The 24,147-nt window shown below is 41.5% G+C and overlaps 5 protein-coding genes across 5 annotated transcripts in view; all 5 read right to left on the minus strand.

The window, feature by feature from the left end:
• Positions 1-1,429: 1,429 nt before the first annotated feature.
• Positions 1,430-2,521, minus strand: LOC139200261 (claudin-8-like). Its single transcript, XM_070829518.1, has one exon. The coding sequence runs from the start codon at positions 2,519-2,521 to the stop codon at positions 1,430-1,432; it is 1,092 nt and encodes a 363-aa protein (XP_070685619.1).
• A 1,751-nt stretch (positions 2,522-4,272) lies between these two features.
• cldn8.1 (claudin 8.1) lies at positions 4,273-5,465 on the minus strand. The gene has a single exon (XM_070828859.1). It carries the CDS (start codon positions 5,245-5,247, stop codon positions 4,459-4,461), a length of 789 nt encoding a protein of 262 aa, XP_070684960.1. The 5' UTR covers positions 5,248-5,465; the 3' UTR covers positions 4,273-4,458.
• A 731-nt stretch (positions 5,466-6,196) lies between these two features.
• LOC139199995 (claudin-8-like) lies at positions 6,197-7,603 on the minus strand. The gene has a single exon (XM_070829219.1). The coding sequence runs from the start codon at positions 7,569-7,571 to the stop codon at positions 6,696-6,698; it is 876 nt and encodes a 291-aa protein (XP_070685320.1). The 5' UTR covers positions 7,572-7,603; the 3' UTR covers positions 6,197-6,695.
• A 2,069-nt stretch (positions 7,604-9,672) lies between these two features.
• On the minus strand, positions 9,673-10,439 carry LOC139200393 (claudin-17-like). The gene has a single exon (XM_070829680.1). The coding sequence runs from the start codon at positions 10,437-10,439 to the stop codon at positions 9,756-9,758; it is 684 nt and encodes a 227-aa protein (XP_070685781.1). The 3' UTR covers positions 9,673-9,755.
• Positions 10,440-13,898: 3,459 nt separating this feature from the next.
• LOC139200120 (rho guanine nucleotide exchange factor TIAM1-like) overlaps positions 13,899-24,147 on the minus strand; it is a 44,392-nt gene continuing 34,143 nt past the window's right edge. Inside the window, exons 16-27 of the mRNA XM_070829353.1 lie at positions 20,925-21,110; positions 19,215-19,283; positions 18,761-18,886; positions 18,538-18,646; positions 17,647-17,826; positions 17,410-17,528; positions 17,213-17,321; positions 17,000-17,058; positions 16,677-16,782; positions 16,470-16,557; positions 16,176-16,348; positions 13,899-15,604 (exon numbers count right to left, since the gene is read on the minus strand). Coding sequence (XP_070685454.1) covers positions 15,087-15,604; positions 16,176-16,348; positions 16,470-16,557; positions 16,677-16,782; positions 17,000-17,058; positions 17,213-17,321; positions 17,410-17,528; positions 17,647-17,826; positions 18,538-18,646; positions 18,761-18,886; positions 19,215-19,283; positions 20,925-21,110 — 1,842 coding nt within the window. The 3' untranslated portion in view covers positions 13,899-15,086. The remainder of the gene's footprint in view (positions 15,605-16,175; positions 16,349-16,469; positions 16,558-16,676; positions 16,783-16,999; positions 17,059-17,212; positions 17,322-17,409; positions 17,529-17,646; positions 17,827-18,537; positions 18,647-18,760; positions 18,887-19,214; positions 19,284-20,924; positions 21,111-24,147) is intronic.

Raw genomic sequence — 24,147 nt, forward strand, 5'->3', positions numbered from 1 at the left:
GAGCGTAATATGATAAAATGTCACTCCACCATGTCTATAATTCAGCCATGTGGCCTGTAGCTTAAACCAGGTTTGCTTGTTTTTAATTTATCCACTTTGTTCCACTTAAAGATTCAGCTAATGAAATTCAGTGGGCAGAGGGCATTATTCCTCTGACACCTGCAGTGTGTGTGTGTGTGTGTGTGTGTGTGTTTGTGTGTGTGTGTGTAATATGGTACTGCCTCCAGGATCACATCCTCTGGCGTCATCTAGTGGTCACTGATGACGAGATTGTTTCAGTCCTCCACAGTGTTTGGGTGCTTTTGTCAAGCAATGTCACAACACATGAAGTATTTGCTGTTGTTGATCCAAAGCTGGTTTATATTTTCAACCCTAGTTCAGTAGTTCTTACGTGTGCCTCTGTGCAGGCCCATCCAGGTTGTCCCACTTTTTTACATTAATGTATAGTTAGATGGAAATAGATTTGTCACACCAAGAATGGGCATTAAAATGACAACTTTACTGCTACCACAAGGTGTTTAGTGACATTTTATTTATATTTTTAACATATTATATCTCAGGCATTACTTATTGCCTGAGATACTTATTTGTTGTTTATTTCTGTACTGTAACAGGCATAGTTTGTCCAAGCACCAAACACTGGCAGTATGAAAAGAAACATTCTTAACAGGTTGCCAGACTAGTTCATAAGGCTGCTCCAGACTCTCAGTGTGCCTGACCAGCATAAATGTCTTTGGAAAATTTGTGCACCTCCAGAGAAACATAAAAATTCCACACAGAGCCAAAGTTGGTGAATAAACTGCTGAATTGTCCAAACTGAATTTGCCAATTACAAACCATTTGTCTTACAAAATTTCTTTTTAATGATCATGGCTATTACAAACTGTAACAAATAACTATAAGTAGGTTGTTTGAATAAATACTTAAGCACTGCATGGCTCCTATTTGAGTGGTAACAAAGAAATATTGATAGTAGAAGACATTAAAAAACAAAATGTACTCAAGCACATGCAGTGATAACCACAACAAATTTAAAACAGTAATGAACAGATGGTTACAAAGATACAAAGCATAAGGTCATACTGTTCCAAACAGATGATTTCTTATAAAGCTCTATTTTGGGAAAGTAAGCCCATACCAGGGCTTCATGGAAAAAGCATACTGTGACCTTTATTTACACTAACAACAACAGTCATTATGTTCAACCTGGTCAAATCACCCCCTGTTTTGCACAAATTATAAAAAATGTATTAATAGTAGTGTATGTGAATGTAGTAAACTACTAAAAGTGGAGAAAAGAATGATTTACCTTCATCTTGCCATTGATGTGCCACAGTTTCAATTAACTTGTGATGATAGTATATATAATCATAGTGCTTTGGGTCTGTACAGTTCAAGCAGCTACAAAAAGCCCACTCATGATTCCTCTTCATATGTATACACCAGCACTGCTCCCACTGGTAGACTCTGGGTGAATTCTTGATTCTTTATATCCTATGAAAACAGGCATGTGTGGAACCGGATGAAAACTGGACTGGTAGGACGCAGTGGGATTGCCGGTATAAGTCAGTGAATATGGCGTGGCATTTTGGCTTACGTACAAGGAGTTGCCTGGCGTATACAAGCTTCCAACATGGTTAGAACTCCGCATAGAGGAATGGTGAGCCATACTAGCTTGATATAACAATGACGCATTTTCAGGCAGACCAGGGTTATAGACAACAGGGTGATTGATTAGGGCTCCATCATTTGTCATTACTTGAGGGATGTTTTGCAGTGGTGTTCCAAGTTGTCGTCCAACAGTGTCGTTGTTTGGCAGAAAAGGCTGGTGTGCAGTAGATCTAAGGCTGGAGACAGTCGAGATGGGATGATACCTTGTCAGCATAGGCTTGTTGGGTGTTGGCTTGTAATTGAGAAAGTTGGCTGGGTGGTAGACATCGAACGAGCCTTTGTCTGAGGGCATGCGGCGGCAGACGAACAGCATGGCTGAGGCGAAAAGGAAGGCGCCGGTCACCCAACCAATGTAGAGAGCCTCGCCTAGCTCCCTCCTTTGGGCATCAATTAGCAAAGGATTGTAAAAATCCCTAATGATGACATGGCCTGTCCATGACACGGGGATAAAGACACAGATACAGGCCATGAACTGCATGCCTCCTGCAATCATCAGGATAATGGTCTTAGTCCAAACATTACCCTGAAAACAGGAAGTACACCTCATTCCAGCCAGAGCCACGAGGAGCCCTAGGCCCGACAAGGCCAGAGAACAGCACATTAGACCCCTGGCCGCCTGTAACTCCGAGGGCAGGAACAGCAGGGAGTCGTACACCTTACACTGCATCCTGATGTTGGCCTGTCGGTAGCAGTTCATCCACAAACCCTCCCAGCGGGTTTCCATCACAATTATGTTCTCCCCAATGAAAGCTGTCACCTTCCACATGGGCAGCCCTGTAGCAGCCGCCGCCCCGATCAGCCCAACCAGGCCGACACACACTGCAGCGATCTCTGAAACACCTTGAACCATTGCGCTGTGTTGAAGAGTTCAGCTGTGTCCAAAGTCAAAAATCTGGTTAGCTCACGTTGAGAACAAATGCTGACGCTTTAGTACAACATCTCGAAATCTAAGTCTGAGTTGTGTCCAAGGCAGCGAGGAGCTTCTCATCTGAAGCAGTTCATATGCTGTAAGAAGGGGTATGTTGTGGGAAATATGCTTTGCTGTCGCCTGGTTGGCTCACAGCAATGGGGGTAAAGAGGAGCTCTGTTTATTTTGTGTTTATGGTTCCTCTGGCTATAGTGGTTTAGCTGTGACATCAACTTTGCCAGCAGCAAACACCAACAAGATGTACCAGAAACAGCTCACAACTTCAGACATTTTTCATCACTTGCCATGTTTTTATTCTCCATAATAATATGTGAAGCAAACAAATGCACAATGCAGCATTTAAACCTTTGCAGTACTTCTGTTGTCCACAGGAGAGCATCGATGACTTTCAATTTGATAGAGCAGAGAGGGAACGTTGCTGATTGTTGAGTACCAGAAATATTGTTTTTCACAAGTTAAAATGTCCCATAATTTTATAACTCTGGGGGTCCAGAAAATATATAAATCAGAAATAATCAACATTTTGGTGTAACCTTAAGCAACAATAGAGAAAGACAAGATAATCATTACATTACCAAGTATCTTTCAGCATGAGACAGCCATGAAATGTCCACACATACTGTGGTTTTTCTTTTTCATTTTTGAAAATAGAATTGAATATATAACAGTGTGTTAGGAATTGAGATTCTACAGATGTTTAATTGCAGCTTGCTTTTAAAGTCATTGAAGGTGAAATGAGCATACCGAATATTTCAAGAGCTAATTTATTTGACTTGATATACAAACATGGAACTGGGAATAACCTGGGAATGAACTAGTCATGGTCTGAAGCTCTCTGAGACTCGATTCAAAGTGACTTGCAAATTCTGATCACATGATCATGCTGTCAGGTCATCTGGCTTCTTCACAAACACTAAGCTGCCTGTTTATGTTTCCCTTTTGTCCACGCCTTTCACAAGCAGTCTTAAACCTGCATCTCATGTTTACTCAGCCATTTGTTCAGTTTAATTAGTTTCAAAGAGCTCCAGGGCATCATACCAAACTTAAACAAAAATTCACAATTGTTATGATTGAATAGACACGCACAAAATATTCTGAGTTTCAGACACCATTGCCTGTGAAATTCTCACACAATCAGGTACCAATATAGCATTCACAGTCCTAAGCACCTGCCCCTTTTGCCTTTGTGGATCCTGTGTCTAATACTAGTTAAAAACACGAGCACTATGTGTAGGTAGGTGTTTGATTCTCAGAAACATTGTTTATGCATGTGTTTGGTTGACGGGGTGGTGGATTAAAAATTGAATACACAGCTCAGTCACAGATAATGTTGAAAGTTGAATGGAAAATCAGTTGAAATATCTGCAGTATTAACTGCATGTATAACTACATACGTGCCAGTAACAACAAATAGCATTTTAACAGTGAATGTACACATGTACTCGTGTCACGTTGCCCACTGGTTAAAAGTTATATAAATTGGTATATATAGCACATGCATACAAAATTGGTAACCCAATACAAAAAGTAAGTAAAGATTAAGCATCAGTATAAATTTTGATTACACAACACACATAAAGGTAATGCAAAACATATTTTGGCTTACATGGGCAAAGTTACAATTATCAAATACATCTGTTACTAGTGCTCTTTAACATACGAGTCTCCATATGAGTCTGGTCCATATGCATTCACAGTAAATATACAATTGACATGTGTTTTCTTTTGCCTGAAATACGTCTTTTGACATTTGAAATGCATTATAAGTTGCACTGACAAGCAAACTCGTATTAAAAATAAATCCTCTTGCATATGGTGACCATACCTGTGATCATCCTTATCTCAGTCAGTTTAAGTGTTCAGAGATAGGCCACCCCGCTGCGTACAGAGGGGTACCTGGAGTGGTAGCTGTAGTTGGTTGATGGATGTCTTGAGAGCACTGGCTGAAGCTGGGGTTGTGGTTGGGGAAGTAGTATCAGCTGTTGAGGCTGCAGTGGCTGCAGAGGCTGTAGAGGCTGTGGGGGATAGGCCATGTAGTCAGAGGTCCTTGAGTACATGTACCTTTCTGAACTTTTGTCCTCAGACTGCAGATTGCAACAAACAAACATGCATCCTCCGATGAACAAGAAAGCAGAGGCCACCCAGCCAATGTAGAGAGCCTCTCCGAGCTCCCTGCGCTGGGCGTCGATCAACAAGGGGTTGTAGAAGTCCCTGATAATGACGTGTCCTGTCCAGGACACAGGGATAAGGACGCAGATGCAAGCCATTATGATCATGCTTCCTGCGAAGATGAGGACCAGTCGCTTTGCTCGATCGTTGTTTTCGATGCATGATGTGCACTGCAGCCCCACCAAACTGATTAGCAGGCCGAGGCCACCCAGTGCCAGAGCGCAGCACATGAGCCCCCGTGCAGCCTGTAGGTCAGGGCTCAGGGCCAGGAGAGAGTCGTACACCTTGCATTGCATTCTGATGTCGGCCTGCCGAAAGCAATTCATCCACAGACCCTCATAACGGGTCTCAAACACAATGATGTTCTCCCCAATGAAGGCTGTGACTCGCCACATAGGCATCCCAGTGCTCGCTGCTGTCCCAATCAGTCCAATCAGGGTCAGTATCAGACCCACTAACTCCAGCGCTGAGTTGGCCATCCTGTCCTCTTGTTATTCATCCAAGCTCATGCCTATGAAACTGTGTGGACACCGTGCAAGCGTTATAGGAAGCAGTAGATTCCCTCTATGGAGTGGCTTTGCATCCCAGTGGAGGAGGAGGAGCAGGTTGATATTCACCTGTACAGCCTCCTCCCTGAGGATAGGACACCAGAATGGGAGGGGTGGGAATTGCGACTCATTGCTAGGAAACAGAATCCCCCTGGTCATTTTTTCTTTGTTCACCTACTCCAGGAGCTGCTGTTAGCTGCTACTTTGTTTGTTCAGAAGTCTCGATTTACATTCTCAGATCACACTTAACAAAGGGTGTTTATTAACAAGGGGGGGATTTTTAAAGTCAGCTATTTTGTTTCTAGCTATGTGCACATAAAAAATACCCCATCTTAATGTATTACCAGTTATAGTCACAGATATCATACAAATCAATAAGCTCTGGGGCTTAATTTAGCCTTTTTGAGCTCAACATCACACACCATTGTCGAGTCCCTTAAAATATCAGAAAAAGGAACATTCAGATAGAAACCTGTTTGCATCAGTCTGTGTGTGTGCATGTGTCATGGGATGGGGGTAATACTTGTGCTCCTATATGTCACTGTCAGTATTGGATTTCTTGTCTGCGTCTCTGGTGTCGGTCTGTGCTCAGGATAAAGCCGGCAGTTGCAGTTCCGGTCTGGCTGAAATGAAATCGCTGTGGGTGGAACTGTGTGAACAGTCTGGTTTTACCAGTTTAGGCACATCTCCACTGACAACAATGGAGACAACATAACAACTTGCCATTAACACACCAATAAACAGGAGCAGCCTCAGTAGGGTTTTTTTGAATCCCAGGTTAAACCCAAGAGCTTTTTAGCAGGAAGTGCCATCATTTAAGCAATACTTATTTCTTGTTTTGCCTGTCATAATTAGGCAAGAGAAGAAAACAAAATTCTTTCTTTTTTATCCCTTTATTGGAAACCACAATTGAACTCATAGGCCATCATTTTGAAAATGTATATACATTTACAGCAAAAGTTCAACAGTGAATACAAATCATCTGGAGGTACATTATCTGAAAAAGGCCTAGTGCTTAATTTGTTCTCAAAGAGCATGTCAGCAGAGGCTGTAAAGACAGTGATATCATCTACTAACTATTGTATTGTACAGGTTAAAAGTACTCTATCTGAATGACTGATAGAGGTTAGAGTATATAAAGCATACGCATCCAGTAAAACATGACAGTTTGTCATGATCAAAACACAGTTTCATAATGAGTTTCAATCTCTGCAATACATTTGGCCCTCTTTAAGAAAATAATGAAAATTTGGCCATTTCCAGGCTAAAGGTTGTCAAGCCTTTGGTCACGAGTCAACTGATTTTCATCATTCAAATGCACCAAATCTTGGTGAATAAAAAAAAAAAAAAGAGTCCAAAATTGTCTTTGATATCTTTCTCTAGTATTGACTTGGTGTGTATGCTACAGATCCCGGCGGGGGTGCAGAGTAGGGAGGCTGGTAGCTGTATGCTGGCTGGTACGTGTACGGTTGATATGTGTATGCAGGTTGGTAGATATTCCCCGCAGGGTTGTATACAATCCTCTCATCTGGATCCTGGGTGCGGGGAGCGTGACGGCACAACAGGATCACTCCGGCAGTGAAAAGCAAAGCTGAGGTCACCCAGCCAATGTAAAGAGCCTCCCCAAGCTCCCTGCGCTGGGCATCGATCAGCAAAGGATTGTAGAAATCCCTGATGATGACATGGCCGGTCCAGGACACAGGGATTAGTGTAGTGATACAGCCCATGAGGAACAGACAGCCTCCAGCCACAAGAACAATATGCTTGGTGCGAGCCCGATGGTCCACCACTTTGGTACATTTCATCCCCACTGCTGCAACGATGAGGGCGAAGGTAGTCAGGGCCACGGAGCTGCACATCAGACCCCTAGCAGCCTGGAGATCCGGGGGCAGGAACAGCAGGGAGTCGTACACCTTACACTGCATCCTGATGTTGGCTTGTCTGTAGCAGTTCATCCACAAACCCTCCCAGCGGGTCTCCATGACAATTATGTTCTCCTCGATGAAAGCTGTTACCTTCCACATTGGCAGGCCCGTCACAGCTGCCACTCCGATTAGTCCAATGAAACCGATGATGAGGGCCACTACCTCACAGCAGATGGCGTCCCGGCGGTCTTTTTTCTCAATTCTCTTTTTTTCCTCATATATAGAGTCTTGATAATCTGCATAGGCCTTGGCCTGCTTTTCATCGTAGTAAGAGCCTACGTAAGATTGAGGTGGCTTGCTGTAGCCACTGTAAGCAGTGTAAGAGGCCATTATGGCTGTCACAGAGAGCCAAAGATGGATCCTTGGCCACACTCTCACAGCTCAAGAAACAAATCTGAGGAGAAGAGGAAGTCAAGGAACTTATACACCCACAAAAAAAATGCTAACAATGCAATGCAACCTTACTGGTTGAACTGCTTCACATTGAGATAAAGGGCGACACACCAAAGAGCGTCCCTTGTTTTTGAATGCAAATGTACCTGCTACTACTAACATCATCAACAGTACTTCATCAAAAACAAATTAAATCACTGTATCACTGTTACAGTTGATCAAAGTATGTTTCCTCTCTTTTGAAGTTTAGCCAGGAGACATTTCAACACATTTTTTTGTTACTACACAAAACAATATACACTACTAACAAAAAGTTAGGGATATTCGACTTTCAGGTGAAATTTATGGGAAATGGAAAAAGTTAATGCGACAGTGATATTATATCATGAAAGTAGGGCATTTAAGTAGAAGCATGCAATGGTAGTTTCTTCATCTTAAACAATTTATTGAAAGAAAAGCTAACAACAGTGGTAGGTATACCACAACAAAAAATTTTCAGTGTCTCCATAAATTGGGATGTGGCCAAAGGACGTCCACTCCTCTCCTTTCTGTGACTCTTCCAGTCTCTGTATCACTGTTACAACCTCCTGATGACACTCTGTGACCCTCTAAGCTCAGTGAACACCTCCGTCTGAGGACTTCCTGTTTGAAGCCTCCAGTGTTGAGGTGCTGCTGATCAGTTGTTAGGTGTCGTCTTGGTCTCATGATGTCAGAATGTGAACAGCAGGATGAGGAGGACTGTTTAAATACCAATTCTAACTGAAGCAGGAAATGTATTGGTCGATTCATGGATCAAACCTGTTGTGAATTTTGCTGTTAATCACCTTGTTAGAGAAAAGCAACTTGTGCAAAAAGTACTGAGACACTGAACAGTTGGACATGTGCATTCAAAGGTTTAGAGAAGGTCACATTAAGTTCACCTGGAAAGGTTAGAATGCATTTTAGGTTCCTCCTGAAATTTCACCTGAAAGCCGAATATCCCTAACTTTTTGTGAGTAGTGTATGTTTTTGTCAAAGTAAAGAACATAATTTAGACAGCAAACAGAATACATAAAAATACTGGGAGCGAAAAACAATATCCAAACACATGGCCTTTCTACTCTCTGAAAAAAATTGGAATAAAATTAAAACAATTAGTTTGTATATACAGTATTATGTGAAGCAAGAAACTAACCAGTGCCTTTACTATGTACACACATTTATGTTGGTGGTGGCTCTACTGAAGTGTGTAAGTCAAGCTGAAAGCTGATAGGATGATCACAGATATCAAACTGTCTCCTCCTTTATATGTAAAGTGAGCTGATAAAAAGGTGTTGAGCATAGAAACTTGAGTAGGATTGGTTTCAACACAGTATTGTTCGTTTGCCAGCAGTTCTCACCTTGTCACTGCCACACTGGAGTCTCTCTGCCCTCTTAGATATATTGTGTTTATTTCTACATAACCTGCCTGTGCACTGACTGAGTTTTTACTATTCAGATGCATTTAGCTTTTAATGCAAGAAAAACAACCGAGCAGTAGAACTGGTATCAGGAATGACAGCTGTGGGTGGTTAAAAGTTTGGATTTCATGTTGCTGTGAGAAGCATTATGTTATACACTAGGAAAAAATGCACTCACTTAGAAAACTCAAGATCAGACCTTTTATTTAATCAACTGTTGACTAGGTTGATTTGACTACTTGGCCATGAGATGTTAACAAATTTAAAAGCATTTAAAAGTGACCAATGACAGTTGACAAACTCGTATAAAAGTACAATGAAAAGAGAAAGTTAGTACAGAATTTCAAAATCAAATTGTATTGTTACTGTATTGTCCTGATTTTTATTATTTAATAAGCATATCCAGGTACAAATGGTGCATTAAATATCACTCAAATACTTGGGTTTAACTCTGAACGATTTAGGCAGACAAACGCATTTATAGTGCAATAAGAACACAAAGTATATTAGTCATTTAAATAATCACAATGATCAAAACGTGTACATGGTTAGTGAAAACAACAGTTATACAGAATGTGCACACTCTTGTGATCATCTTGTGACCCTCCTCAGGCAGCATCTTAAAATGGTAAAATGCACATTAAGTGGAGTTTTCACACTCCAGGCAGTACAGTACATTTCTTTACACATATTCTTGATGCTTATAAAAACTGGATGGTGTCCTCTCTAGGTGCACGCTCTCCTCTTTTTTAGATCCAGACATAATATACTGGTCAGTGTAGTGTCCCTCCTCCTTTGATCTGCGTTTGCAGTAGCGGAACAAAAAGAGGATCCCAGTGATCAGCAGAATACCAGAAGTGATCCAGCCAATGAAGAGGGCCGCCCCCAGCTCCCGTTTCTGAGAATCCACCACTGTTGGGTTGTAGAACTTGCTGATGACCCTGTGGCCCACCCAGCTGACAGGGATGACTGTGGTCAAAAAGGAAAGCAGATACAAACTACCTCCTAAGGCCAGGGTTATGTTCTTACTCTTCATATTGTCACCACAACAGTTGGTCTTCTGGGTCCCACATCCTGTGACGCCGAGGGAGATGACAACCAGGGCTATGGAGACACACATGAGCCCCCTGGCTGCCTGCAGCTCCGATGGGAGAATTAGCATCGAGTCATACGCCTTGCACTGCATCTTTATGTTAGCCTGTCTGTAGCAGTTCATCCACAAGCCCTCCCAGAGTTCCTCCATGACGATGAGATTGGCACCAATGAATGCGGAGACCCTCCACATGGGTAGTGCAGTGACAGTTATGGTGCCAAGCAGGCCGACGAAGCCCAAGACCAGGGCTAAGACCTCGAACTTTGCTCTCATGGTTCAGAAGGAAGCGCAGTCTCGTCTCTCGTTTTGTCGTCTAATGAAAAGACTGGCCAGCCGATCTGTTCTAATGGTGATAATATCACCATGCCTGTAATGTCATCCTACTGGTTTGCGTTGACTTGATTTTTATCCCTACAAGTGTTTCAGGTGCAACTAAAAAAAAAAAAAAAAAGACTCTTTCATTTCAACAGGTGTTGCACATATGTCATCATTGCTTGTTTTGCATGACCAGCTCAATCAAAAAGCTCAGAGCTTTGGAGAATTGGTGTGTGACCATTTTGGAGATTTTACTTTAGTGCATTTCCACACTGTATCTAATTTACCCTTTAGAGTGAGCAGGTTCGTGTGATTTGGCATTTAATTCAGCTGTTTTCATAATGGTTAAAAGGCTCTGCGAGTAAACCTGTTTTGAAATAAAGGACATTAAGTCAGACTACTGAAATTTGATTTGTGTTTTTTTCATTTTCAAAATCAGTCTGCAACCCTGGACTGAAATGTAGCATTGTTTCGGGTACAATTGGATGTGTGGTCACCCTAAAAGGCAACACACACACTCACCGATTGTTTTCAATGCAAAGGTGGTATCTTGATGTGGGTCAGCTCGTCAGGATTAGCCATAGTTCTATTTCCTCACATCAACACACCATCTCTCCAGAATAGCTGCGGTTTTATGGTGGACTACTTCTTTCTATCTTTGTGCTATAGGCATTGAAGCAACACGATGCTACAGCTTCTGTGTGTTGAAGTCAACCTTTTGTAATGTAATGTTTGTTTTCAAGAGGGGAGTTTATGGTAACTCTGTAAACGTCTACATGGCTTCAAAGCGAGGCTCATTAACTCTATTAAGTAACTAGGGAGAATTGACACAGTGTTCCACATCTAAGTACAAAAAATCCCTTCTGCTTGTAGAGGATTTTCATTTCAACTGACCTTTTTTATTAAAAAACAATTAGTGTACAGACATTTGGCATGACAATGACAATTTAAAATGCTGTAACTACAACTAAAAATTCTTTAAACATGACCAGGTAGATGATCTAGTTTCAGATAAGGAGGAAGTGTTTCAAAACAATGGCCACTCCTTTATTCAATCTTTATTTGGTCAAGGAACAGAAACACCCTGTTGGTCTCCCTGTTTCTGAGAAAAGGGAAGAGAGAGAGCGAGAGATGGAGCTAGAGATGTAGCAGGGAGGTCACGAAATAGGAACAGAAACCGAAAAACCTGTTGAACAGGTTAGCTGAGTGATACTGTCCTCACATGCTCAGCTGTTTTAAATGTAAACAGACTTGTGGATACAGAGAAGCCTGAAGTGATGAACTGAGATGCATCTCAAGTGTGATGTGATGTAATTTCTTTAGATCCTTGACCTCTGTGATTGGACTTTTGGATTTTATATAGAACATGATACATATTGATTTGACTGAGTGCACATTAAGGTGCAAATTGGTGTGGTGGCACAAGGAGTAATCATCTACAGATCATGTGTGCCACCTGCTGTATGTAAATGTGACTACACATTCCTAGGCCACAGTAAAATCCACAACATTTAGCAAATACATTCAAATAAATTAACTACATATCATTCCCATTTCCTTCCCCTTCCTACCGTCAAGTCTAATTCAGTGTTCATTTTTAGATTTTAGATTGAGAAATTTGACGAATATAATAAAAAAATAAAATAAATCAAGCTTGTGCCATTTTATCAAGGCTAAGATATGAGTCTGTCCTTTCGAAGCAATGTCAATCCGACCCCAATCCCAATCTTATCTCAGCACTCTGTCACTCAGCACTGCTGCAGATACTATTGCTGCAGATCTACAGCACAATGAAGTCCAAAGTGATCTTTTACCTTTATCTGAGGAAGCTTTTGTAGTGGGGGTGGTGATTGACAAGAGTGAGGGAGGGGTTGGTGAAGGGGAATGAGCCAGGGTGACAGGATGTCCACTGAGCTCGGAGACAAAAAGGAGGAGATAGGGCTGTGAGAGCCATAGATTTTAGTGCCTAGGACATGGACAGCATGCTACTCAATGTCAGCTTTTAAAAAATGGAAAGTTTGGACTGAGGGTGGCAGCAGAGAAAGGCCATGTTTTCACCTAAATTGAATAAGGGGGTAAATCCTCTATACATAGGACATCTTGGACGTGGTTTCTCAGGCTCAGCTCTACATTTTCCAACATGTCTTTCATTACTGAAGTTAGCATTCTGTAGATAGAGAACTGGCTTGTCTATTCTACTGCCTGTGAACTTACTCATCTCTTAAGGTGCATAAACCACTATTTTAAGAGATAATTTTCTTAGTTCATTTCATACATACTTGACATTAACACTGAAGTGAAGATTTTTATCCCCAAAAATGCACATGAACCATCTGTGGGAGCACGGTATCTTTCTTCAACTGCTCAATTATCCTTTGCCATTCAAAAAAGAAATAAATAAATAAAGGGTGAATAATATAAAAGAAGCACTTTAAGATACAATAGCCCACCAGTAAATACCAGCTTGGTCAAGCTCATTATGTGTGGTTCTTGTTGAAATTGTCAGGGGTCTTGATTTAAGCTCATTTTTGTAAAATTGTGGAACAAATCCCACGTCTCTGCCAGATGAGGGTTTGCTTGTGGCCTCTCTGCTAATGCAGTTTTTCTGTGATAGGCATCATGTGTTTCTACACAGTTCTCCATCCCTATTATTCTAAAGTGTTTGTGATGGATGCACCTGTATTTCATCTCTCGAAATTTCCCAAACACACAAGGAAAACAAGCCTTGGTAAAAGAGGAAAATACAAGCAGACCCTCACAAACTCTGAAAGACACCTAAGGAGATACAGTGACTGCTTAACACAAAAAACATCCTCAGGAATAATCAGAGTGGGAGCAACAATGAAAGAGCTCCACGAGCTAGGCCATTTTTTTCCTTTTAATTGCAGGCTTTATGTATCGTATGGTGCTTTTTTTTGTCTATTCATGTACTGAACTGCTGACAGATTACACCAGTTTTTTTTTTTTAAAAAAAGCCTGCGCTTCATTTTCTTGTTTAGCTCAATGAGTTCACTTTAATCCTTCGCTGCAGACATCACAAGAACCTACAATTGACTACAGACTCTTTTTCGTAACAGTGGGGATTCAGCTCCTCCACCATCAGACACCTTGTCAGCGGAGGCTTGCAAACACACAAAAGTAGCTCTTAATGTCTTCTGAAGGTTTAGCTCTTTGCTGAAGGTTTAGTTTTTCCCTTTCATTCTGGAGTTGCAGTCTGTCTTTGTGTGTTGCTTTGAGGCAGGAGAGCATTGATTAGCTTCTTAGTTCTGTCGCTCTCAGGTGCGTCTGAGCACATTGGGCATTTGTGTTTCTCACACAGCAAAATTGTCTTACAGGGACGATGTGTGCCGAGCTGCAGGGCACGAGTTGGACATAAGTAAAACAAGAGCAAATGAATCACTACAGAGGTGCTTTGAATTATAAGTAGGAAACAACTGTATTTATTATGATATCAATACATTTTTCTATATACACACAGTAATAAAAATGCAGTCTTAGTAGCACAATGAGTTGTTTACAAGTATGACTTCTTTCACTGTTCAGGCATACCGCAAACCTTTCCCCTTGATTGCTTGAGCAAATTTGGACTTTCTTTGTGAAAAAATGGTTACACATGGTTCTTGCTAACAAATTAATTTATATATGAATAAATAAACATTGCTTTCTAATCCATTTCCAGTGAACAATCTTCTTGAACACACAAGACCTTTTTCAAAATAGCAGATGTGCAAATTCTCTACAATAGAGTGTGCACACAAAGTGTTAGGAATGAAATGTAACATGAGCGTTCTTTAAATGGCAATACTGAAGAGCAAAAAGGTAATACAAGAAAATTGTTTCACAGTAAACAAAAACATGAAACAGCAACTTCAAGTAAAACAGGATTATGTTAAGTTAAAACAAATTAAAATCCCCCAGCCTCTGTGACATAGGGACTATTACATAATTCCGCTTTTCAATGTAACAATAGAACCAAAATATTTTCCAGGCTAAAAAGATAGCTTTATGTTTGTAAAACAAGAAATCAAAATCATATTATACACAACCAGGAAACCTGTTCTCAAAACATGTCAGTTTATATCCATGTGAAAATGTACAAGTACAGTAAACTATGCAAGACAAGACTGTCCTTTGCAATTGTTTATTCTATTTCTGTAAGGACAAATAAATATACAGCCCTTAACTAGGATAATATCTCTGAGTCACACAGACAAAACAAATATTAATGTTCTCACAATACCCAAATTTGGCAACAGCAGGCAGGACTATAGAATGCTGCCCAAATGTGCAAACCATGCCAATCAAAGCAACTGATTAGATTCCATGATTGTACCATTAGTTCATCTCTCAAAGCTTACACTTGACTTCTATGTAACAGCATTTGATTTGGGATGAAGCTCCCTCGTTCTGGATTCCTGTATTGCTCCACTGACGATCTTACCTATACAAAAAGCATTCAGCAAAAGTAAGGTAAGGAAGGATATATCTTCTACTAGCTGTGCGATATACGTCAATGCCCATGCATTGTTGAAGACTGATGACTGATCTTTATGGAGCTCATGTAAAGCCGTCTGAGACACTCGCCGTCTGTCCTCTTTAGCTTTCTTACGATTGCTCCCTTCGTAACCAAATCGCATTATTCTCTGGCTGCTTTCGATTCTCTGCGTCATCAATCGTGGTGCTCTGCTTCTCCGTGGTGGACGGCTTCACATCATCAGGTGTCTCACTGACCGCTGGGGACTTGAGGCTCTCGCTTTCCTCAGTTTCCTCACTATCCAAGGACAAAGCCATGACAGGCGCCGCCAGGTCGGCCTCAGCGGATGGCACTCTAGGCGTCTGGCAGAACTCGTCGTCATCACTAAGGATGTCTGTCTCCTTCACCTCTTCTGGGTCCTCATATTCTTCTAGGTCAAACTGTTCTTCCACCCAGCGGTCTGTGTCACCCGATAACACAGACTGCTGCTGGTGATCTGGTTCGTCACTCTGCTGCAGCCGATTACACTCGGGCTCCTGTGGTGAAGCAACATCCTGTTCGGGCTCGCCATCAAAAACAATGTCTGTGTCTATGGTGAAACGGTTGCGCACCAACTTCCTTCTGCCAAGGGTTCTGGTTGGGGCAGATGCTGCAAACAAGAACAGGAGATCAAAAACTTTCAGGACGTCACTTTAGATGTTGGTAACAACATTAATAATCGGCATTCTTCACATTTTGAGGTCTACATGAAATTATGTGGTCTGTTAATTAACATGCAGCACTAGCGTACAGCACAGTCCAGCATGTTTGGACAGGGCTGAGTATTACAATATCCTACTTGAAAAATACAAAAATAGCCATTTTGAAAACTGTTACACAACAGTTACAGATCATAAAACAAAGTGTGAAATGAAATTCAACTTCAAATAATATTTTCCTAATTGTGCCAAAACTGACTGTGAGGCAGTCTGTTATGTTGCCTTTTCCAAAAATTACAATGCTGTTTGCATTCAAACAAAAGTACAAGTACAAGTACAAGTACAAGTACCCCCCCCGCCATATTATTTAAATATAATATGGTTGAAGCCATAAAGCTCAGAGCCAAAACTTTTTGTTCACACTATACCAAAGCTTCCTATTTGTGTCAGGTAAGAAGGAACAAATTCCGAATTGGGACGCTTGGAGCTGTACGGTGAATACAGCCACAGACTGGCATTTACCTGCTCTATTTATGGCTGGACGGGCTCCCTTCAGGGCACAGAGGCGCTTTCCTCCAAAGGGCACATACTGCTGGTTGAGAGGTAAACTCTCTGTTTTTAGGAGCTGCCGGCGGTGTTTTTCTCTCAAGATGGAATGAACTGTCTTCAGGAAGTCTTTTCTACTCTCTGGAGAGCTGTGGGAGATACAAGGGCATGTTATCAGCGTGTCATTCTGTAGATAGTGGCAGACAGGACTGTATTAGTGCAAGCCTCAATCTGCGGTGGAATTCAGCATCCATTTGAAGAGATCCTCACCTACAGCACAGCTGAAATGTCCTCTCTGGTCTTCCTTCAGACTCAGACTTTGTGTGGACAATTTCACACACAGCAGAGCCCTCACCATCTGAGGAAGAAAATCAACACTTGTGATCTTCTGTACAGGCCAGAGTTTTCTAAACTAATCTTTTTTGGATTTAGAAAAGTCAGTATTTCAACTCATCACTGTACATTGCTGCAATCTACCTGCATTGGCCAAAGATCTGACTTGAAGGGCATCAGTTGGGATCATGTGACGGAATCGGAAAGGGTCTTTTTCTTCTGAAGATACAGAGACTCGATGGGAGCCACCCTACGGACATTCAAACAGAGGCATTTGGTTAATTTTCTATTCTGTGAAACTTTGTAAAACAGTAAATCTGGACGCAGCTCATTTCACAGTTGACCCACTGGGCTGATTCTGAAACGGGCACATGCGCAAAGTGAATTTACAATGCTGTAACAAAATAGGTTATACTTTAAATGGGCTTTGGTGTTGCTGATTGCATCTTGCTTGTGTGAAGACATACCATTTTCTTTTTCTGCTTGGATCCATCCTTGCACACAAAGACCACGGCTGTTTTGAACACTAGAAAACAATGAGGAAAAACACATCAGTTATCACTGAGCTTCAGGTGACTTGTCAAATCCAAATGTGTGGTTATTTTGGAGGGAACAGTAATCTTTATACGGGAGGAAAATAAACACATCACAATTATGGAGGAAACTCATTCCTAACACACCAAATGTTGCCATCTGGGGCTCTTTCTTCCATTTTCCCAGGGAGGCAGGAGGGTTGATCCAAGTCACACTGGTGTGGAGTAGCAGGTCACCCATGGACAGATCAGCAACCTGGCAAAAGTAACCAAATATCAATAGTCACTCCACATGTACCATTTACAGTTCAACAGTAGAGCCAAGCTGCTTTTGTCTGATCTACCTCTTTCTTTTCACCACTCTGCTCAGTTATTAGCTGATCAAACACTGCTCCAAACTCCTCGTGAATCTTCTGCATCTCGTTGATGTGGCTGGCAACCTTGTTCATGGCTTTCATGGCAACTGCAGACGAGCAGAAAACAACTTTGAGATTATGAAATCATTTTGACAGGTGAGAACACGCATGGATGTATGTGGTCACGATTCCGCAATAACCGTTAGCCTTGTGACCGAATCTTACCATCCAGGTGGTAGTGCTCCTCACTGTCTGGGTCTGTGAGCGAGTACAACTCCTTCAGCAGAAGAGGATACTTCAACACCCTTTGGATGGGTTTGATCAGGTATGATTCCAAGGTGGAGGAATGCTGCTGCTTGGGGTTGCGCTCATCCAGGAAAGCCTTAAAATCAGGATCTGTTTTGGCTGGATTGACAAAACACATTTATTGAAACACTTCCAGACAATTTATTAGTTCTTTTTTCAGTTGTCCTTTCCACAATTGATTGATTTGCATGCTGAGATTGTTCTACTATTTAGTGGATAACTCGAATCTTTGTTCGTGGTCTGTAATTCACAGTAATAAAGCTGTTTATTTGAAACTGGCCTCAGTTGGCTGATAATACACAGGTTGATCTTGTGCAAACTCAGACCCAGTTAGTGTTTATGTTTTACTTTGTCTTGCATTAGAAATTACCTACAACCAAGTAAAAGGGACTAAACTTTTTAGTGCTTTTTATACAGACGAGTCATTTTTATCTAAGAGCAGGTTGCAATGAGTGGGAAGGAACAGCTTCATCCAAATAACACCTCACCAAACCCAATAACTAGTTGACGCACTGAATGTAAATGCAGCAAACAAAGACATCCTCTCAAGTGTTAAAGGGAGTGGGTGTACTAGCAAGAGAACAGACTGTTCAACACTGCTCATTATATATCATACAACGTTGCAGGGCTTCCTAGGCCTGGGAGCCACCGGCTTGAAAGTATGCAGAGGTCAAATGGACAACTGTCTGGCTGACAACTCTGCAGAACAGATTTACAGCGCCTTGCAGGATATGGCAGTTGGTTGATGGATAAATACATCCTCTCCTTTGAGCCAAAGAGGAATGTTGACCCAAGAGGACATTTACTCACCCTTTACGAGGACCTTAGGGACTTTAGTGTGGCTGGCGCAGAAAGCACTGTAGATTTTAAAGCGGTCTGCATAGTACAGGAAAGAGCCTCCCAGGGAGAAGAGGATTTTCTGTGAAAAAGGGAAGAGAAGTTACACAACCAGTGGTTATAAACCAAAATATGACCAGCAACAAGCATTTAAAAACACCCATAAACTCTTCTGTTTCACATGAAGAGAGTGTACCTTAAACTGATCCACTCTTTCCAGCTTCTCTAGATCTGGAACCAGTCTGGTCCCGTCTTCCAGGGTTTTGAGAAACTCAACTTGGAACTCCACCATTTCCGGCAAGTTTCCAAACAGTACATCCAGCTGGAAGAAAAAGGCATTTGAGCAAAGCCAAAATAGGTTCTCCTTATTTCACAGAATTCTGTAATATTTCTCTCCTTGTGTGGTGCATCCAATACTAGTCCCTTGCTGCGGATAGAGGATGGAAGAGCCTAATACAACCAAATGAACTTCATTATTGCAAGTGTATGTGAAACATCTCGTATGTCCTTCTCATTATCCACACCTCTTATCCTTGTACACAGCAACTCTCCACATGATTATGTAACCCACTTTTCTTCGAACATTTCAACAGTGTTGGCATTTAAAAGCCAACTACCCCTCAAAGGCTCACAGGGAACATTTTACATACCTCATCCTGGGTGAGGAAGGTCTCTTTCTGCAGTGGGGTTAAATATCTCCCAATGAGGCAATTGAGATCCTGCAAGACAAGAGTAAATAATGTTTGAGACAGAGTTTCCCCATGTCATTATGAGAAATACAGACATGAAAAAAAACAAACAGTTTTACATAAAGCTTAAAAATTCATCACAACAAAACAGTGATTAAGGTGCAGGGACAGTCTGAGAGCCTCTCCAAGATCAAAGACAGGAGCTGGTGGATGTCTCTGTATGTCCTTTAAAGGGAAACCCAATTAAATAAAATGACTATGGCAAAAGTTACCTGAGCTGAACTGTAGAAAGCCTAGGAGATTAATTAGTAGTTTCGGCAATGGGACATCTAACCTCTCTAAAGGATGGCTGGCCTAGCAAAAATATTGCTCTGTAATTTACATATTTCTCATCTTTCCCATTCTTAATCTAATAATCAACTCAATCAACCTCATTAACTTTCAAAAATTTGGTCTTAAAGGGATAGTTCAGATTTTTTTTAAGTGGGTCTGCATGACCCTGCATGTACTTATCTATAGTTGCTGTATTACTTCCAGTAGATTGGAGTTGTTAGAGTTAGTTAGTGCTGTTGTCTGACTTTGGTGATTTACACGGTTGATTTAAATCCAAACTAACAAGTTAGTCTATTGATCAAGGCAGTGGTAGACCAGCAACTCCATGGTCTGTGATGGAAAATTACCATTTTTGCTGATAGTCTGGTGGCTTTGAAGCAAGTGAAGAGTAAGAACAGCTTCTGTTTCCTATCAAACGGGCAATCTGACAGCGAATAGTAAGCAGTGTAAATACAGTGTACACTTAAAGTGAAGATGACTTTTTTTAGGTAAGCCTTTCTTGGTTGGCTAAAATCCTTTTTTACTGACCCCATCCACAATGATACATGTTGCTTAGCATCTGCCACCCACCCTAACCCACTATGTAGAAGTACCTCATAAAATCTCTTCAAAATACTAAAATATCCTTTAAAGAAGAGGGGCCTAAAAATGTTGAAAACATCTAAAAGGATTCATTTTGAAAATCACATGCCACACCTGCATATATAAACTTCTTCAGCAACAGCAGTCAAGCTGAAACCAACCAACACGAGTATGATGTAGCCGACAGTCTTACACAAACAGCAAACTCACGCTCAACTTTGTCGGATGTGTGATTAACCGTTCTTGCAGCAAAGTTTAAGTCCTTGCACATTAGAAAACAAACTGCCATGTCCCACTACTGCAAACGGACAGAGAAAATGCATTCAAATGTCCATCTGACTGTGGGTATATAGGACAAATAGCCACCAAAATCAGAAGATCCCGTTTGTGCATGATAGGTGGGTTATTGTAGAACCTTAAGTGTCATTTCTATAATAAGTATGTATATGTGCCCCCTGTAATGAGTAGACAGCATTGACATTATCCCATTATATACCCTCTCTAACCCAGTTACTCCACTGAGCCACATTTATACACGGCAGAAAAAGATTAGGCAATATCCAGGCAAGGGCACAGCTGTGTCCCCTTCATATCTCCTGGGACACAGAGATAAATATGGATTGGTCATGTGGAATAGGTAATGTGTAGGGCTAACACAACCTGAGGCAGACAGAAACGCAGATCGATGGACAGGAGGAATACATGCACACTCACAAAGACCATCTGGCCCTTACAAGTAAGATGAGGGATACTGACTTTGACATAGGTGCGTTCGGTCTCCACAAGTTCACAAATGACTTTGCGAAGCTTGTCGGCATCGGAGAGCTGTCGGAGAGTTGCAGGAGGTGGAAAAGGCGACTCCGGGCTAGGCGAAGAGGACACACACTCCGAGGGATTCATGTCATGGAGACTGCGGCAGAAAGCAGCGACTTGCTCAGTGCTCTGAAAATTGAAGGAGGGAAAGAAAAAAAGTGTGATATGATAAATTATGTAACTCCAACGTGAAGGTAATGGAAGTAAAATCCAAATATCGATCAATCAGCACAGAAGCAGCACCTCAGATATTAACATGCAGGTGTTACTTTCCACCTACTGATGTGCACAGATTCATGACTGTGCAGAGACTGAGCCTGGAAAGAGGCAGAGGCAGCTCTAAAAAAAAAATCATTTGCACTAATTTGGTCTATTTTCAGGCTGTCATAACAATGACTCTCCGCCTCCCTCTTTCACTCATATTCCTCTTTTCCCTTGTGTTTTCTTCCTACTGACGGATTGGTGGTGAATCATTACACCATCTCTTTCATAGAATCAAAATATACACAAAACACTGTCTGTCCACATACAGTATTGGTTGCCGTGGAGACCAGCCTTGATGTGCATTAGACTATCATTTTGGACAAAAATAGACCCCACTCAACAACAGCCTACATGGCTGAACTAATACGGTTACACTGTTCGCAACAGGCATCAGCCTCACCAGCCATAACAAAAATGTGATTCTGGCATTTTACATCAACACAAAGACAAAACTGAAAGAGCAAAGAGAACTCCACTCCTGCCCATCAAACCTCTATTTCATTTTATGACCAAAGAATGTAATAGATCAAACAATTTAAGGGCTATTATATTAAAGTAGATGATAAAGATTAACTGAGAAAGTTGCAGGGGGCAAACAGGAACCGCTAGCAGGTATTGGTGGTATAGGACACCACTGAGGGCATAACAGGGAGCTGAAAGATCTCTGGTTGATAATATAAGGATCTTTATAGGCCAGAGGCAGTTTACCCCATCACACCTACGAGCTGCTCTGGGAAATAATAATATAGTCTCTCATCTGTAGGAGATGAAACATTATCATTACCAGATAAAAATAATCTTAATTAAGGTGGTGCTCGTCTTTCAACCGTCTACACATCTGAGGGCATCAAAACAACTTTGTGCTTTTCCAAATAAGAATAAAATGCATATATACAAAATGCCATCTTTCATTTAACTGAAATGCAATATATTTTCAAGATTTACAACAATGAGTAGATGATGGTTAAAAACAACCATATTTTTTTCTGTCATTGCTTAAATGTATTAAAATATATAAAAGCAAAATATGTACAGAACAAAGAACACTGCGAATGAAGAACATCCAATGAGAGTCACTGATCTCCTCAAACATCTTTGCAAATGACTATGGTTATCAGCATTGTTATCTAATCAGACAGACACATCGATATGTGAGGCACGACAGCCGTTCATTCCTCTTTACAATGTTCCCAAAATAATCAGGCAGCTCCCTAATCAACAGATGAATTATGATGCCTGTAAATTCAATGTTGCAAATGGAATTGATACCAATGCACAGGTGCTATTTTTGCTAAATCTTTAATGAAAAGACTGCTGCAATAGGCATTTTGTCAGCTCCGATCTTCTTTGACAAATGTTAGAGTAAACAACATGTGATAACCATCATTTACAAAATCTTTTGAATATAGAGTGGTTTTAAAAAGTTACCTGACTAAGGTTTATTTCCCCCAAACATACATATGTGATGAAATATTATATATTCAACCCAGATGGAAGTTCAAGTGCAGGATGACAGCAAAGAAATTCAAAAAAACAAAACATGCGCTCAGCAGCAGCAGCATGCATTCAAATTTTCATAAAAAGTTGTAATAATATAATACAAAGAAAAATAAAATCTGTAAATAAAAAAAAATGTTCCTGCCCTATTTGTCAGCTGAGCACAACCAGCTGTACTGAGCCTAATAAGACAGTCAAAGTCCAGTCATTTCTCTTCACAATCACAATCCAGGCTAATTAACACCATGGCAGCTTTGGGTGCATGGAGAGTCATGACATGACAGAGAGAAGAGAGAGAACAGAGACAGGGTTGGAGGGAAGAGGGGGGCCCTCAAAGCACTCAATATCACATGAAAAGAACAATATGTAGATAAGAGAGGCTGTCATGGGTAAAACTGACATGCCAGAGATGAACATCTCCCTGAGCGAATGAAATATAGATTAAAAACAGTTTCAAAGCCTGAAAGCACTGATGATGTAGTTGAGAGAAGACTGCATGTGCATGTCTGGCCTCTGAAACTGAGATAAGCCTGAGATCACAGATCGAGGTGCCAAGATAGAAAAACTCTACAGTCGGCCAGAGAGCCACTGCGACAACGGTCAGGGTAGTTTGTCAAAGTCATGTTAAGTCCAAGTCGTCTGGGGTCAGATCTCGGCTCCTGCATGCATTGTTCAATTTTGGCATCCCGTGGAGCACTCCGGTGATTATGGGGCAACTCTGCGACACCCGGTGACTCACAGCCTCCTGATGCCTGTCTGAAGCAGCCAAGAGGAGGTGTGGAACAAACGCTGCACTGGAAAGGTGTTTTACACTCACTGGAATAAGACCACAACCGCTCGTAAGAGCTAGTTAGGTAAAGAAAAGGTATACAAGGAAGGAATCTCACCAGATGAAGCATGTCATAGATCGAGTCAGAGGAGCGCTTGCTGTGCTTGCTCCACTTCAGGACGGACATAGCCAGGTGCAGGTCGACAGTCAGTGTCAGTTTAAGTGCCAGAGGGAAAGAGACACCACGCTTTGGAAAAAGTAAAATCTACACTGCGCCACTCCAATACATGTCTGAGCCCCTTTGTCTTCCCTCTGTTTTAAAAAAGGAGGAGAAGGTGCTGTGGTGCTTGAGATGAAGGATGAGTGAAGCTGCTCAGCCTCCTCCTCTCCGCCCACCAGTGCTTACAGCCTCCCAACTCCCCTTCTTTTCACCCTCAGAGTCTGCTATAGTTCTGTCACTGATATTCTGCCGTTTTCTCTCCCTCTCCCTCCCTCTCTTCTCTACAGGCTGGCTAAACTCAGGAACACAGTGTGAGTGCGAAGATCTGGCCAACTCCAGCAGCATTGTAAATGAGTCTTGATAATCCACCAGACTGGGGAGAGAGCAAAGAAGCAGGAGGGAAGGAGTCTCCTCCT

This window comes from Pempheris klunzingeri, chromosome 4 (assembly GCF_042242105.1).
Source record: "Pempheris klunzingeri isolate RE-2024b chromosome 4, fPemKlu1.hap1, whole genome shotgun sequence".
NCBI classification, from domain to species: domain Eukaryota; kingdom Metazoa; phylum Chordata; class Actinopteri; order Acropomatiformes; family Pempheridae; genus Pempheris; species Pempheris klunzingeri.

Excerpts from the sequence above, each read along its gene's own strand:
- LOC139200261 (XM_070829518.1), bottom strand. The coding sequence starts at position 2,521 with ATGGTTCAAGGTGTTTCAGAGATCGCTGCAGTGTGTGTCGGCCTGGTT.
- cldn8.1 (XM_070828859.1), bottom strand. The coding sequence starts at position 5,247 with ATGGCCAACTCAGCGCTGGAGTTAGTGGGTCTGATACTGACCCTGATT.
- LOC139199995 (XM_070829219.1), bottom strand. The coding sequence starts at position 7,571 with ATGGCCTCTTACACTGCTTACAGTGGCTACAGCAAGCCACCTCAATCT.
- LOC139200393 (XM_070829680.1), bottom strand. The coding sequence starts at position 10,439 with ATGAGAGCAAAGTTCGAGGTCTTAGCCCTGGTCTTGGGCTTCGTCGGC.